This window comes from Mobula hypostoma, chromosome 6 (genome assembly GCF_963921235.1).
Source record: "Mobula hypostoma chromosome 6, sMobHyp1.1, whole genome shotgun sequence".
NCBI lineage: Eukaryota > Metazoa > Chordata > Chondrichthyes > Myliobatiformes > Myliobatidae > Mobula > Mobula hypostoma.
The window spans coordinates 129,404,196-129,420,879 of NC_086102.1; the positions used below are offsets into that span (position 1 = coordinate 129,404,196).

Sequence of the window (16,684 nt, forward strand, 5' to 3'; positions counted from 1 at the left end):
TTGAATCATGAATGTGAGAACATGTTGAGTCATGGGCTAAGAGGCAGAACAAGAATAAACTGGATACAAAACAGATGACCAGGAAGTAGGAGATTAAAATCAATTACTCAGATTAGCAAAAGATGGTAGGTAGTGCTCCACACAAATAGTATTTTTGAGCTATTTGTATTTAAATTTATTTCAAGCGAATTTGACAGAACTTGTTAGGTTGTTTAAATTTTGCATAATGCCAAAATTCATATAGCAGCCGTTAGGCCATATTTACATACAGAGCACTGGAAATGCAAGTAACAACTATAGACTCCTTGTATCAGGAATTGTTAATCAGCCTATGTCTTTTCACAAGAAAAATCGTGATTACATAGAGATCTTAAGATTATAACATTTGGCAGGTACACAAGAAAGCTTCCACTTGTAGATGAGGCTTAGTCTTAGGTCCATACAGTAAATCTAAGATTACAAGAAATCCAAAAGGGAATTCAAGAAACAACATTTAATTAGAGATTGGTTAAAAAGTAAAGCTCACTATTATTAGCAGCTGAGGTGACTGCACATAAAGCAACGAGAGTACAAGGCTACATGAAGGAGAGTGGTGTTGGAGGTTCCATCAGAATGCAAATGCTGACTGGAAAGGCGTCTATCTTGGCTGTTAATCGTGAAACAGCTTGATCAAACTTTAAATCTATCAAAATCAGACACTTCATAACTCGCCAGAATCTAAAGAGGATGATGCTTGAAATGAAATAAAAAATACAAGGAGAGAACACAACAAGAAAAAAAATCCAAATTAATAGTATAAGCATACCTGTCATGACGGAGGGCTCTCATATCCACAAAGACTGTAGTTGGATCAGGTCCAGATGTTCCCTAAGAAAAAGTATTGATATCAACATCAGAAATGTTCAACAAATGGAAAACACCATATTTCACAAAATACAGTACATGGTTTATTGTAAATTGTCCTATCAAATCTAGATTGCACAATTATTTTGGTACAAAATACTTAAAATTGAAGGATACTATTTATATAACCATGAGTAAATATCCTTATAGTCCCATAAAATATCACTCTATGCTGATGACTTACTTTTATATATTTCCAATCCTCAAAAATCCATCCCTGCTGTTTTAGAGTTATTAGCACAATTTAGTCTCTTTTCAGGTTATAAATTAAATCTTAGTAAGAGTGAACTTTTCCCGATTAATAAACAACTTCCCTTATATCATAACTTTCCATTTAAATTGATTAAGAATTATTTTTCATATCTTGGGATTAAAATTACTTGTAAACACAAAGATTTATTTAAGATTAACTTTTTACCCTTAATTGACCATATTATTCAACTTTCATCTAAATGGTTTCCTTTATATTTAACTTTGATTGGTCGTATTAATGCAGTTAAGATGTTTTTTCTGCCAAAATTTCTATATATATTTCAGGCATTACCGATTTTTGTTCCAAAATCTTTTTTTGATAAAGTTGACTCAAAAATTTCTTCATTTATTTGGCAAAATAAAAACCCGAGACTGGGTAAAATACATTTACAGAAAGCTAAGAGAGATGGAGGTTTAGCATTACCTAACTTTAGATTCTATTATTGGGCAATCAATATTCGACATATGAAATTTTGGTTACTTGACCAGGATATACTATCCATTCCTAAATGGGTAGCATTGGAATTACAATCTGTTCAGGGCTATACACTTGGCTCTATTTTAGGTTCCTCTCTTCCTTTTGATTTGAAACGCCTTAAACAGGTATCTAACCCGATAGTTAAATATATCTTACGTATTTGGTTCCAATTCAGAAAATTTTTTGATCTTAACCAATTTGGGCTAGCGATTCCTATTTTAGGTAACATTTTTTCCTCCCTCTTTTACGGACCGTGCTTTTCAAATTTGGAAGACTAAGGGTATTTCACGGTTTTTGGATATATTTTTAGATGGTTCCCTTATGTCTTTTGAACAATTATCTAATAAATATAATTTATCAAGAATACATTTTTTTTAGGTATCTACAAGTTAGAAATTTCCTAAGTACTCTACTTTCTTCTTTTCCAATGCTTCATCCTACATACATTTTAGATACTATAATTAACCTTAATCCATGTCAGAAAGGTGCATCAGCTATGATTTATAATATTATTATGAAACTTAGGAAAGTTCCATTTGATAAGATTAGGGTAGATTGGGAACAGGAATTGGGGTCTATCATTTCCGTGGATGACTGGGGGCAGATTTTACAATTAGTCAATACTTCCTCTATTTGTGCTAAACATTCCCTAATTCAATTTAAAGTTGTTCATAGAGCACATAAGTCCAAAGATAAATTAGCTCACTTTTATTCTCATATTAATCCTTTTTGTGATAGATGTCCGGGACAGATATCCTCTTTAACTCATATGTTTTGGTCTTGTCCTACTCTGGAAACTTTCTGGAGAGACATTTTTAATATTATCTCAAAGGTATTGAATATAGATATCTCTCCTCACCCTATTACTGCTATCTTTGGACTACCTAAAATTTCCAGTTATCTTTCTCCTTCAGCCCATAGAATGATTGCATTTCTTACTTTAATGGCGAAAAGATGTATCTTACAACATTGGAAAGAGCTTAATGCTCCAACCACCTTTTTTTGGTTTTCTCAGACGATATTATGCTTGAATTTGGAGAAAATTAGAAGCAATCCTTATGATTCCTCACTTAAATTTGAACAGACCTGGAGATCTTTTATTCAATATTTTCATTTAATGTAATTTTTTTTTCTTCTCTTTTTTGCTCCATATTTATATACCCTTCTTGTTTTTTTTTACTGTTTTTAATGGAGGTCGGGTTTAAGGACATGATTTTAAGTTCTTTAACTCTACTTGGTTCCAAGTTAGCCCATTGCTTTGCTTTGCTTTTAGTTTAGTTGCACGGTGGGTTTTTTTTTTCCTTTTCTCTATTGATATATATAAATTAGTATACTATTATGTTACCTTAGTATGTTATGTTTAAATTACATTGTTTGTATCACTTTTTTTTCTATATTAATATTTCCTGTAATTTTATTATATTCTAACAGTGTATTAGTGCCTATATGGCTTACCCTTTTGTATACTTATTCAATAAAAAGATTTAAAAAGAGTAAATATCCTTAAATGCAAATTAAGCATTACAGACAAAATAGATGATACATTTCATGATAACAAGACCCTTTAGCAACTATAAAATAACATTTGAATTTAATAGCATGTTTCCCTCTCTACACTTGCTCCTCCAACTATTTTTTTTCTTTTAAAAATTCTTTGGTATTAACGAATTTCTATGGCAAGTAGTCCCTACCAATTTGCAGTGCTTAAGTGAGATTGTGCTCTACAAGTAAAATAACTTTTCACAGGTAAAATATTCTGCAAATGCAGAAGAAACAAATGGACACCACTGATAGACGCTTGCTGCTGACCTAACAGGAGCTTGGAACTAAAATTGATTGATTTTAGATGTCTCATCATACAGGACAGCACCTCATTCTAAGGCAAGTCCAGGTGGGACTAAAATGTTTACCTGCCATGTGTATTCCAATAACGTACCCATTTTAGGTTTCAAACACAAACATGATAAAATTATGTGAACTCATTTTCAAACTGTAAACAAAGTCATGGTATCTACCATTCATCAGTGGAAAATAAAACCAGGGTTAACAAGAGAGGAGGTTAAATAACAAAATAATAGGAAGATTTAGAGCAGTGTTAATAGGTAATTACCATTAAAACAATAGATAAAAATTATTTCACCCAATGCCATTCTATCTGTTCACTTAAGTTCTATCAACAAGTCACATATTTCCTTTGCAAGATGAATTTCCACTGAAATGATTCTTTCCAAATCATTCAGCTTTAAAATAAAGCAGCAATTCTAAGCTTTATCATTTTGCAATAAATAAATTTTAGATAAGCTTGCCAGCTGGCTTAGATGATAATCTGGGACAAAAAAAAGACACAAAAATTACTCTACCTGCTCAGCCAGCTTGCCCAGCCTGTGTGGCTGAGAGTATGAGGGAGGAGAAAACGAGGAAAGGAGATGACACAGGTCAGCCCACAGAGAGGAAGGGACAGCCAGATTTAAAAGAGAGAGAAGCATAAGCAAGAGACAAGAGACAAACAGAAACAGCAAAACAGTTACTGAAGACACTGGATTAGTGGTTAGCAAAAAAAAATTACACTGCTGCTTAAATACAGAATCCAAAGAAACTATGGACAAAGCACAGCCATTAATTAAATCACAGTGGTACTTTTCAAGAGGCCAATGGCAAGGGCATAACACATTATGTACATCATAAACAGAACTACTCTGTCACATCTCCTTAAACAGTTCCCTCTCTCTCTACTTCTATAGCCACCACTACCTAATTAACTGCTAAGTGAGAACAAAATTCTAAGACTTTGCTCTGAAATCGGAGACTCCTGCACCAGAAGTTCATTACATCAGAATGATAGTGCCAATTAGTCTAACATCACATTGATACACTGGTGACTTGATTACTATTCTCTTGTGTGGGATTGGGTTGTAGATGCAGGGACCGGTGACTATTTTCAAAGGATAGATCCATGGCTCTAAACTGATCAGAGAAAAATGGTGGATATTATCTCCTAAGGTGCATAACAGCTTTACTACATATTCACTTCCTGTAATTTTCAAACTGGACATTCAGATCAAACTTGTAGTTTCGCCCAAGATAAACTTGGGGCAGTTAGGTATTCTTCAGAAACAAGAAAGCGGTAGAAGCCTGTGGCATTGCCTCAGTTGAGGGTTTACTCTTCACTGAAAGATATTGACAAAGCAATAGATTTTCAGTTTAATTTAGCTTATATCATGAAATTCTCACCTGTAAGCAGATGGCCACATTGACCCTGCAGCCAAAGGTTGTACTGACAGCTCTCAGAGATAGTCCAAGGTCCTTAAATAACTTGGAGAAGGACTGTGTAAGCGCTATACGTGGTCGCTCCTCTGCAACCACCATGCATGTTCGAACACAGGACAAATTTACACCTTTTGCCTTGGAAAAAGAAAACATGGTCTTAAGATCATGACAGTGCAGAGATTATGAAAATAGTGACATTTCTTAGATTTATAAGGAACAGGTAAAGTGATTTCCTTTTGCAAAATATGCCATTAGCATAAACTTCAACAAGATTAAATATGATTTGAAAAGACAAACTGTTGTCATCTAGCTAACACAGCATACTTCAACAAATGACCCAGTTATTGACACAATTTGCCAAGTAAACTCCAGATTCATTACTGGCTCCTACCTTGAGTGCATCTGTTTGTGCACCAAGTCCTTTAGTGCACATCTCCATTACAGAGTAGGAACAGAAAGTCACGCGCACTTTGTACTGACTAACTGCAGAGAGCCACAGAGAGACGTTGCTCTCCAATTCAAGTGGAGGAACAAGGATGGACTGATGACCTGAATACACACTAAGAAAAAAAAACAAAATAATTATGAAAATTTATATCTGACATCTTTAATTGTGCTCATAGTGCAAGCCTACACAATTCACCAAATAAATAAATCAAAAAATAAATGTGAGAACATACAGAGAATAGCTTTAATTTTCTTTCACTTAAATTGATTCTTTCCATGCTGCTCAAATGTGTTGAGAGACCCATCATAAGACCACCTTAAAACTGAGTATTGCTCTACATTTCTGATGCTTCCCCATAGCTATGTAGCAACTCCGCAAGCTGAGACACCAAAGTTTAGCAGACTGAACTCACTATGCTATCACAGGTTAAGTTTCAAAATGTTGACTTGCCATGCTCTGTAATCACCTATTAATACCAAACCAAAAGAAGAATTTCCACTTAGAAAGATATTTTCACATTAGTTTCAGCTCAGTTAATTAAACTAGAAATTTGTTCTTTATTTGACATTACATTAAATCATAAATAGTTTCTATTGTCACGACTGGTTTGCTCACGCAAGGACTGTGCATTAGCATTAAAACAACTTTACATTTTAGAACTGTCTTTTGGTTTCCCATTATCACTGATTTGTATGAAAATATAGGGGTCTTTTTGCACTTGCAGACACTAACTTTGTTACAAATTGAAGAATTATGTAATTGCCACGGTAGAGTTAATTTCTTGCAGTTAAATTCCTCCAGCAGGGTCATACCCTATGAAAACAGGCCACCATGTCTATGTGAACCATTGGGCAGACATCCATATTATCATTACCTTGCAATACTTGACGAGTTATCTTCTGTGCCCAAGTAATTCAAGTGCTTGTCTACTTCTTAAATGATTCCACACATTTTCACACAATATTCTAAGTACTCAACACACTCTGGGTGAAGGAAGGTGCCCTCAGAACCCTTCTAAATCTCTTGCCCCTTACCCTTAGTTTATGCTCCTCTGATTTTGGGAAAAAGTTTCCTGCAGTCTACCTTTTTCATACCCCTCAGTTTTTTATATACTTCAGTTATGTCTCTTAATCTCCAGTGTTCCAGGAAAAGCAAACAGAGCCTCTTCAGTTTCTCCATTCCCTGCAACATCCTGGTGAATCTCCTCTACACTCTCTTCAGCACTATCACATTTTTCCTATAGAGTGGTGACGAGTGCACGCTGTACTCCAGATGGGGTCTGACCAATATAGTATAATGTTAAAGGATAACTTCCCTTTTCTTGCATTCAATGCCCCGGGTAACAAAGGGCAGAATCCATTTGCTATGTTACCTACCTGTCCTGCCACCTTCAAGGAGACCTTTCAACTTGCAAATCAAGGCCTATATTCAAAACTCGCGAGGATCCTACCATTCATGGTGTCCCAGCCTCATTAGTACTCCCAAAATGAATTACCTCATATTTATCTAGATTAAACTCCATCTGCCATTTATTAGCCTAGTTAACCAACACATTATTATAGTCCTGCAGACCAAGTCTACTCTTCATACAATCAACTCCACCAATCTGCATGCCACCTACAAACTCAACGATCATGCCTCCTACATCCACATTATCTCTCAAGGAAAGCTTCTACCCATGGTTATAAGACTATTAAATAGATCCCTAGTACAATAAGTTGGACTCTTGACCTCACACTCTACTTCATTATGAATCTTGCAACTTAATGGTTACCTACACTGTACTTTCTCGGCTACGCTGCATTATTATTGATTTATTTTGTTCAACCTTAATACACTGTGTAACAATCTGATCTGCGTAAATAGTATGCAAGAAAAGCTTTTCACTGTATCTGGGTACGTGACAATATACACCAATTCCGATTCCATATGATTAACAGCAAAGCTCCTGACACCGATCCCTGGGAAAAGTCATAAGGAACAATCATAAAAACAACCCTCTACCTTCACCCCATATTCTAGGCCAACAGATAACATCTTAATAATCAATGTCTTTAGGAACATTTTTCTTACCTACAGAGGCACCAAAGTGCAAAACCAAGACCGCAGTAGGGATCAAGGCAAACTGCAATCTGTCGGGAAGGGTAGAGCTCACATTGCAACTTAATGGAGCGACACATAGCACTAGTTGCTTCATGAGACATCTGTTGACAATAAAGACAATTCTCAAATGAATATGTATTCATGATTGCATTTGGCCTTAAAGCAGGGAAAGTTAAAAACATTTAAAACCAGGTTTGCTGTGAGATTCTAATCATATTAACACTAGTTGTAGAATCAAAGAGCTACAACAGCACGGAAACAGCCCTTCTGTTCAACTGGTCTATGCCCATCAAGAGACCTCATCCAAACTAATTCCATTATCCAGCATTTGGCCCATCTATATACTACTAAAACTCTCATGCTCTGTCTGTCTGTTTGTGACCTCCAATTAGCGCAAACTGTGCATTACAGCAGCAGTTTTTTTTGTCTAAATCAAACTAAAATGCGCTAACTGACAGAATGCAGGTGAAGTTCACAGTTATATATTCATATAAAATTGCTCATTTGCCAAAATAAACAGGCTCCCTTTTAACCCGAGACCCAATTGGCCATCATGGAAATCGGGACGCGACAGCCCGACACATGCGCAAGGCCGGCCTCAGCAGCGACACCTACCAGAGCAAAAGCGCAGGGCAGCTCTATTTCGAAGGGTCACATTCTGCTAACCACCATCAGCATGTGCAGGATTGGGACAGATCTAACTGCCACCCATCAATAAGAGATCATTAAATCTTATTGTAATGACGTACTCTGAGACACCCATAAAACCCTTTGCTGCAGTCAAAGGACAGCGGTGACTATATCACGTCCATTTAGGAGAGCGCCAACTACATCATCAAGAATAATCAGCATCCTTTGGTGTTACTGCTTCGTATCTTCTATCCAGCATTAGGGTAAAAAAAATGGTCAGCCTAATTATGCCGCCTGGAAAGGGAAGGAGGACATTATGGTCAAGAGATGACGTTGGGAAGCGGCAAGGAGAGGGAGAGAACAAGAATCAGATGAGGCCAGGGCTGCACGACTCCAGGATCAATGAGTCAGGACAAAAAAAAGATGAAAGAAGAGACAGAGGAGGAGAGGCATGCACGTCTCCAGGATAAGACACAAACAACAAACAGTAGAAGAGATGAAGAGACCAGGGATGAAAGGGCTGCAAGTCTCCAGAATGACAATGAGAGGCACAAGGGTGGCAGATAAACCAGAAATAATGCCATCAAAAGTGTCCTTCGTTAAATGAGCAGCTATATTTGCTCTGCTACGTATCGTTCTTCTTTAATAAACTGAGGTTTCAGTTTCCAAAGTAAAGTGATACCAATAGCATTCAGGAAAACTTAATGTTCATTCTGGTCACATCAGACTGCACTACCCTTCTCTCAAAGGGTGCCCCAACAGGTTACCCTGTTGTCTAGTAACCTTCTAAATCTTTCCAATTCATGTACCTCTTCAACTGGCTTAAAAATTGAGATTGTACCTGCCTCAAACACAAATGCAGCAGTCACCGGAAGATATCAGCACTTAAAGGCACACTCCTAATAGTAGCCATATACATTAAGGTTGTTATGGAAGAGAGAGAAGCACTCAGGAAGAGGGATGAGAGGATAAAATCTGGGAGAATAAAGCTAATACAGTGTCTGCTGTCTCTTCTTCCTCTTCCTCCTCCATTCAGGGCAACAATCAGGAATTGGACAAGAGACCACCATATGGGTTTGGGTGGGAACAAAAGATGTCACTGCACTTCATACTTCACAGCACCATCAGGGATGAGTGAATTAGGTTACAAAGATACATATCACAAGGAACTTTGCCAGACACTGAGCCTTAGGAACACTGTGTAAAGACTCATTAGAGGGGAGTATGGAGTGGAAGAGTGTGCAGTGGTGGCAGTCCAAATCCACACTGCCTTAGAGGATTCAGACGGGATGCTTTCACGACAAGGCCGATGTGCATGCATAGTGAAATTGCCAAGTGCACAAGGTGACAAGAATCACAGAACAAATCCATTTCTATGCCCTCCTCTAGAAGTCCTGCAGAGTCAAAAGACCATTACCTCCCCTCTGAAGTTTGTTCTTAGTGACCACTGAGGTGTTAAATGCTTGCCCTCTTGTGCAGTACCAAAAGATTCCACGGCATCAATCATAACAGTTCCCAGTGTCCTGCTGAATGTCTACCATCAATTGATATTAGCAACAGCAGACTATCTTGGATACTACTGTTTGGAGGAGCTTGTAATACCAGTATATAAATATTCTGTCATATGTTCAACACCGTAACAATGATTACACTTCTCTAAAATATGTCATGAGCCTGAGATGACTTATAGACACCCTGATGTAATAAACAGCATGCTTAAATACAAGATTTACTTTAGAGCACAGCACAGAAACAGGCCCTCAGGCTCACCAAGTCCATGTAGAGAATCAACCCCACCCCCCGTGTACACTACATTAATCCCATATTCAAATTCTCTCTACATTCCCATCAGAAATCCTCCCAGATTCTCCCATGCATCTACACAATACACAATATACAATCTACACTTCACAGTTATCAATTAACCTATTAACCTGCACATCTGTGGGGTGTGGGAGAAAACTGGGGCACATGGAGCAAACCCACACTATCATAGGGAAAACTGATAACCCTCCACATGAAGCACACAAGGTCAAGATTGAATCCTCTGCATCCCTTGTGCTGTGAGGTGGTGATGCTGTATACCATCCTTTCCCCGCCACTACTGTGAAATTTTATTCCTTGCAATTAGTCATAGAATTGTACAGCATAGAAACATGCCATTTGGTCAATGGTCCATGCTAACCACAGCAACCTCCCTGTTAGCCCCAACTACCTGTGTTCAGTCCATAACCTTCGAAGCCCATCCCCCTATCCTCCATGTACCTATCCAAATGCCTTTTAAATGCTGTAATTCTACCTGCCTTAACCACTTCCTCTAGCAGCACATTCCAAGTACTCATTATGATCTAGGTAAAAAAAAACTACCTCCCAGATTTCTTTTAAATCTCTCCCTCATTTTCTATCAATGCTCACTAGCTTTGGACTCCCCAGGCCTGGAGAAAAGAATGACTGTCCACCTTATCCATAGTCTTCATGATTTTTTGAACTTCTAACCTCTCGTTATTCTAAGCTCCAAGGAACGACAATCCACCCTCTCCCTCTAATTCCCTCTAGCCCAGGCAGCATCATTGTATATTCTTCTGAACCTTCTCCAGCTTGACAAGGTCTTTCCTATAACTGGGTAACCAAAACTGAACAGAGTACTCCAAGTGTGATCTTACTCATTATGTCCCCTCTTATCAGTACAGTGCCCTGAGTGATGAAAGCCAGCAAGATAAACATCTTCATCACCGCTCCATTTACTTCCACAGCTGATTTCAGTGAATCAGGTACTTATACTCTCTGGTCCCCCTTTTCCACAATCTTATTAGTGGACTGCCATTCACAGTATAGGTTCTATCATGGTTTGAATGTCCAAAATGCACAATCTCATAAGTTGAAATAATTTGTATATACAATGCCTGGAGGGAAATAGGGACATGTAACTGGTATTTTTAAAAAGTTCACTTGAAATCCAGTAAATCTTGCTTTATGAATAAGATTTTATATGTGTGCTTCAGTCAAAGATGTGATTAGGGTTCAGTGCTGTTGTACCTTCCAAATTGTACAGAGTTGAACAGGATTAAAATCCTACTACAAATCCCTTAATTAATACCTGTACATATACGGAATGACCAATTAAAAATATATTTATTCAGCAATGGGCAGAGGCCAAATCAGATTGCAGTTTGCAGGATTTCATATAATTGTCACAAGTCTGAATTGAATACTCAGCTAACCAACTGTTAAGATGCCATACCTTCACTCCTGCCAGGATTCCAGTAGTAGATACACTGAAGTCCAGATATGCCAACATTTCAGGTGTTGGGGCTTTATATATCTGGGGGGGCTTCTTTCTTGGTAGGTCATCTGATCAAAATACATAAATTTGTCAAAAATGATCAAAATTAAAACATCTGCACTATAATGAACTCAGAAATTGGTAAAACTTGTTCCCAGCACAGAAGGCACTCTGAATAATTCTACATGCCCAAAAAGAGATGCAGACTGAGATCAGATCAGGTCAACACACAAGACCATAAAATATGAGTAGAATTAGGCCATTTTGCCCATCAAGTCTGCTCCACCATTTCATCATAGCTGATTCATTTTTCCCTCAGCCCCAATCTCCAGCCTTCTCCCCACAACCATTTTTGTCCTGACTAACCAAGAATCTATCAATTTCTGTCTTAAATATACCCACTGACTTGGTCTCCATAGCCACCTGTGGAAATTCCAGATTCATAATTCTCTGGCTAAAGAAATTCTTCCTCATCTCCATTCTAATTGGACGTCCCTCTATTCTGTGGCTGTCCCCTCTGGTCCTAGACGCTCCCACCATAGGAAACATTATATCCACATCCACTCTGTTGAATCTCAACATTTGACAGGTTTCAATGAGATTCCCCCCTCATTCTTTTGAATTCCAGAGAGTACAGGCCCAGACCATTAAACACTCCTCATATGACTAGCCTTTCAACCCTGGAATTATTTTCGTGAACCTCCTCTGAACCCTCGCCAATGTCAGCACATCAGTTCTTAGATAAGGGTCCCAAAACTGCTCACAGTACTTCATGAAGCCTCACCAGTGCCTTATAAAGCTTCAGCATTACATTCTTGCTTTTATATTCTAGTTCTCTCGAACTGAATGTGAACATTGCATTTGCCTTCCTCACTACCGACTTAACCTGCAAATTAACCTTCAGGGAATCCTGCATGAAAACCTCCAAGTCTCTTTGCACTTCAGATACTTGAATTTTCTCTCCATTTAGAAAATAGTCTATGCTTTTATTTCTTCTACCAACTTGAATGACCAAACACTTCCCAACATTGTATTCCATCTGCCATTTCTTTGCCTATTCCCCTAATCTGTCTAAGTCCTTCTGTAGCCTCTCCGCTTTCTCAACACTATCTGCCCCTCCACCTATCTTTGCATCATCTGCAAACTTGGGACACAGAGCCAACAATTCTATCATCCAAATTATTGATACATAACATAAAAAGAAGCCGTCCCAACATAGACCCCAATGGAACACCACTCGTCTCCAGCAGCCAAACAGAAAAGGCTTCCTTTATTCCCACATTCCACCGCGCCCCCCCCCCCACTGCCAATCAGCCATTGCTTTATCCAAGCTACTATCTTTCCTGTAATACTATGGGCTCTTATCTTGTTTAGCAACCTCATGTGTGGCATCTTCTCAAAGGCCTTCTGAAAATCCAAGTACACATTTATCGATTCTCCTTTGTCTATCCTACCTGTTATTTCTTCAATGATTTCAAAGAGATTTGTCAGGAAAGATTTTCCCATAGGGAAACCATGCTGACTTTGGCCTATTTTACCATGTGCCTCCAAGTACCCCAAAACCACATCCTTAATAATTGTCTCCAACATCATCCCAACCAGACAACAGAGGTCAGGCTTCCTAAGCAGAAAATAGAGGTCAGACTAACTTGCCTATAATTTCCTTTCTTCTTCCTCTCTCCCTTCTTGAAGAGTGGAGAGACACTTACAATTTTCCAGTCCTCCAGAACCTTGCCAGAATCGATTGATTCTTCAAAGATCTTTATTAATGCCTCCATATCTCTTCAGCCATCTCTTTTAGAACCATGGGGCATAGACCATTTAGTCCAGGTGATTCATCTACCTTCAGACCTTTCAGTTTCCAAAGCATTCTCCATAGTAATGGCAACTTCATTCACTTCTGTCCCGACACTCTTGAACATCCGGCGTACTGCTAATGTCTTCCACAGTGAAGACTGATGAAAAATGCTTTGGTACTTTAGCTCGTCCGCCATTTCCTTCTCCCCCATTACTTGTCCAGCATAATTTTCCAGTCGTCCGATATCTACTCTTGCCTCTCTTTTACTCTTTATATATCTGAAGAAACATTTGGTATCCTCTTTAATATTATTGGCTAGCTTACCTTCATATCTCATCTTTTCCCTCTTTATGAATTTTTTAGTTAAAAAGCTTCCTAATCTTCTAACTTCACACTAATTTTTGCACTATTATCCGCCCTTTCTTTGGCTTTGACTTCCCTTGTCATTCACAGTTGCATCATTCTACCTTTAGAATACTATTTCATCTTTGGGATGCATCTACCCTGCGCCTTCCAAATTGTTGCCAGAAACTCTGGCCGTTGTTGCTTTGCCGTAATCCCTGCTAGTGTCTCCTTCCTATGAACTTTGGTCAGCTCCTCTCTCATGCCTCTGTAATTCCCCTTACTCCATTATAATACTGATACATCTGACTTTGGCTTCTCCTTCTCAAACTGCAGGCTGAATTCTTTTATATTATGATCACTGTCCCCTATGTCTTTACCTTAAGCTCTCTAATCAACTCCAGTTCACTGCACAACACAGTCTAGAATAGCTGATCCCACAGTGGGCTCAACCATGAGTTGCTCTAAAAAGCTATCCTATAGGCACTTTACAAATTCCTCTTCTTGGAATCAAGCACCAACCTGATTTTCCCAATCTACCTGCATATTGAAATCCCCCATGACTATTGTAACATTACCCTTTTGACATGCATTTTCTATCTCCTGTTGCAGTTTGTAGCCTACATCTTTGTTGCTGTTCAGAGGTCTGTATATAACTCCAGTCAGGGTATTTTTACCTTCGTAGTTTCTTAGCTCTACCCACAAGGATTCTATGCCTTCTGGTCCTATGTCACCTCTTTCTAAGGATTCCATTTTATTTTTTACCACTCGAGCCACCCCACCCACTCTGCCTACCTCCCTGCCTTTTTGATACAACGTGTATCCTTGGACGTTAAGCCCCCAGCTATAATCTTCTTTAAGCCACGCTTCAGTGATGCTTACAATATCATACATGTCAATCTGTAACTGTGCTACAAGTTCATCCACCTAATTCCATATACTGTGTGCATTCAAATATAACACCTTTAGTCCTGTATTCATCACCCTTTTCAATTTCGTTCCCCTTTTGTATTGCAACTCATCCCACTGACTGCAATTTTGCTGTACCATCAGCCTGTCTTTGCTCGCAGTCTCAGCACACACTGCCTCGGTTTGTAAACGGACTGGCCTGTCATTAGTCCTTTCACCCTGGTTCCCATCTCCCTGCCAAAACAGTTTTAAGCCTCCCAAACAGGTCTAGCAAACCTGCCTGCTAGGATATTGGTTCCCCTCAGGGTCAGGTACAACCTACCCCTTACGTACAGGTCAGGATGTACTTTCCCCAGAAGAGATTCTAATGATCCAGAAATTAGAACCCCTGCATCAGTTCCTCAGCCACGCATTTATCTGCCAAATGCTCTGATTCTAACCCTCACTGGCACGTAGCACTTATCAGCTTTCTACCTAGCTCCCTAACATCTCTCTTCAACTTTCCTACCCATGTCATTGGCGCTAATATGCACCAACAATTCTAACTATTCACCCTTCCCCTTTAGAATGCCACAGACCCGATCAAGACATCCCTGACTCTGGCACCTGGGAGGCAATATACCATTCAGGTGTCTCTATCCCATGCCCAGAATCACGTCACTTTTCCTCTAACTATGGAATCTCCTATCACTACTGCAGTCCTCTTCACCTCTCTTCTTTTCTGAGCCACAGCACTACACTCAGTGCCAGAGACCTGGTCACTGCAGCTCCCCCGATAGATCGTCCCCTTCAACTGGATCCAAAACAGTATACTTGTATAGTATATTTGTATAAGTAACTTCTAAAGTGCAGTATCTTAAGGAAGATACTCACTGACAGCAATCCTAATATTGAGCTATATGATAATATAGGTCAATATTATGAACAACAGTATTTCCCCGATCAGAAAGGCTTATTCTCCATTTTTTTCTGATTTATTCTAGGTATGAACTATTTCAGTCACCAATGAAAATATGATGTCAATCAATTTTCTCCAATAGATTGATAAATATTTAAATAGCCTATCATCCAACTAATAAATTGCATGTTTATTTAGTAAAATCTTACCAGTATCTATAACCGTTGGCCAGGTCTTGACATCCACTGCTGAAGCTGCCTCTTTTGAACGAAACAGTTTTAATATAGCTTGTGTTGTGAGTATGCACACAGATTTGCTTACCTGGAAGGAAAAGGTAAATAGTGGACTGTGAATACATCCTACAGAGTATCATTATAGATAATGTGGATGTACCATGACTTGAGACATGAGCTGGCCCAAATACCAACTCATTTCACAAACAACCCATTGCTTATCAAACTTGGTTTCTGCTGTTAATGGGACAACTACCTTCACACAAACCAAAAACTTCACTTGTCTTTATTCCTACACTATGAAACTCCAAACTTAAAATCAAATGATGCTGATAATGCACAGAAAATCCTAATGACAATAGAAATATCGCGAATGTTCAGACTAGGGATCTTTGATCAAAATGAGAGAATTTTACCCGAGAAATGTATTTGTCTCTTCACATTTTCATTTCTAATATACCTGTACACTTTGATTTATGGACAACAAAATAATGATGGATTATAAACAAGCCCAATAAATGTTCAGATTCAATGGGAGACACCTGTTTCTACCTAATATAGCACAAAATAATCTCATTTTTTTTTAGCAGAAGAACCCATGTAAAACAGTGGGAAAAAATCCATCCTAAATTCATATATTCCAAATTACTAGGAAACAAGTAATGCATTCAGACTAAGGTGTTACAGTCACCTTCGTTTTTTCACCTTCAATCTTTCACTGTCCTAGGTGAAATATTGTTAAATAAAGCCACTGCCTCAATTTAGGATTACCTACTTTACCTGCCTACTCTCCGAATTTTACTGAAGCATAGATTCCTACACATAAAACATGATGGCTTGATGAGTACTTCTTGTTTCATGTAACCAAAAAAATGTTTGTTAAGCAATAAGTGGATAGAATAAGCAAAGCAGTTGCACTACCATACTGGTTTACGCCAGTTGACTGAACAAGTCCTATTCATTTGAGCTGGCTTCAATCCAGAACTTTATTCTATCAGAGACTATACGAGCTTTGCTGCACAGTGGTCATATAAACAGTACATACAAATGAGTAAATCTTCAGAAATTTTCTTTTTTCATAATTCAGAGAAGTTCTCCTTCAATAGGGATTTACTTAATCAAGATGAATGTTTCTTTTTA

General features: G+C 38.3%; 1 protein-coding gene across 2 annotated transcripts in view; it reads right to left on the minus strand.

Moving 5' to 3' along the window:
* The window catches only part of LOC134348396 (disco-interacting protein 2 homolog A-like), a 296,806-nt gene that overhangs the window by 20,994 nt on the left and 259,128 nt on the right, over window positions 1-16,684 (minus strand). For both annotated transcript variants that reach the window (XM_063051696.1, XM_063051695.1), the window contains 6 exons: window positions 15,521-15,632; window positions 11,323-11,432; window positions 7,422-7,552; window positions 5,292-5,460; window positions 4,865-5,035; window positions 806-867 (listed from right to left, as the gene is read on the minus strand). In XM_063051696.1, the coding sequence (XP_062907766.1) occupies window positions 806-867; window positions 4,865-5,035; window positions 5,292-5,460; window positions 7,422-7,552; window positions 11,323-11,432; window positions 15,521-15,632 (755 nt within the window). The remainder of the gene's footprint in view (window positions 1-805; window positions 868-4,864; window positions 5,036-5,291; window positions 5,461-7,421; window positions 7,553-11,322; window positions 11,433-15,520; window positions 15,633-16,684) is intronic.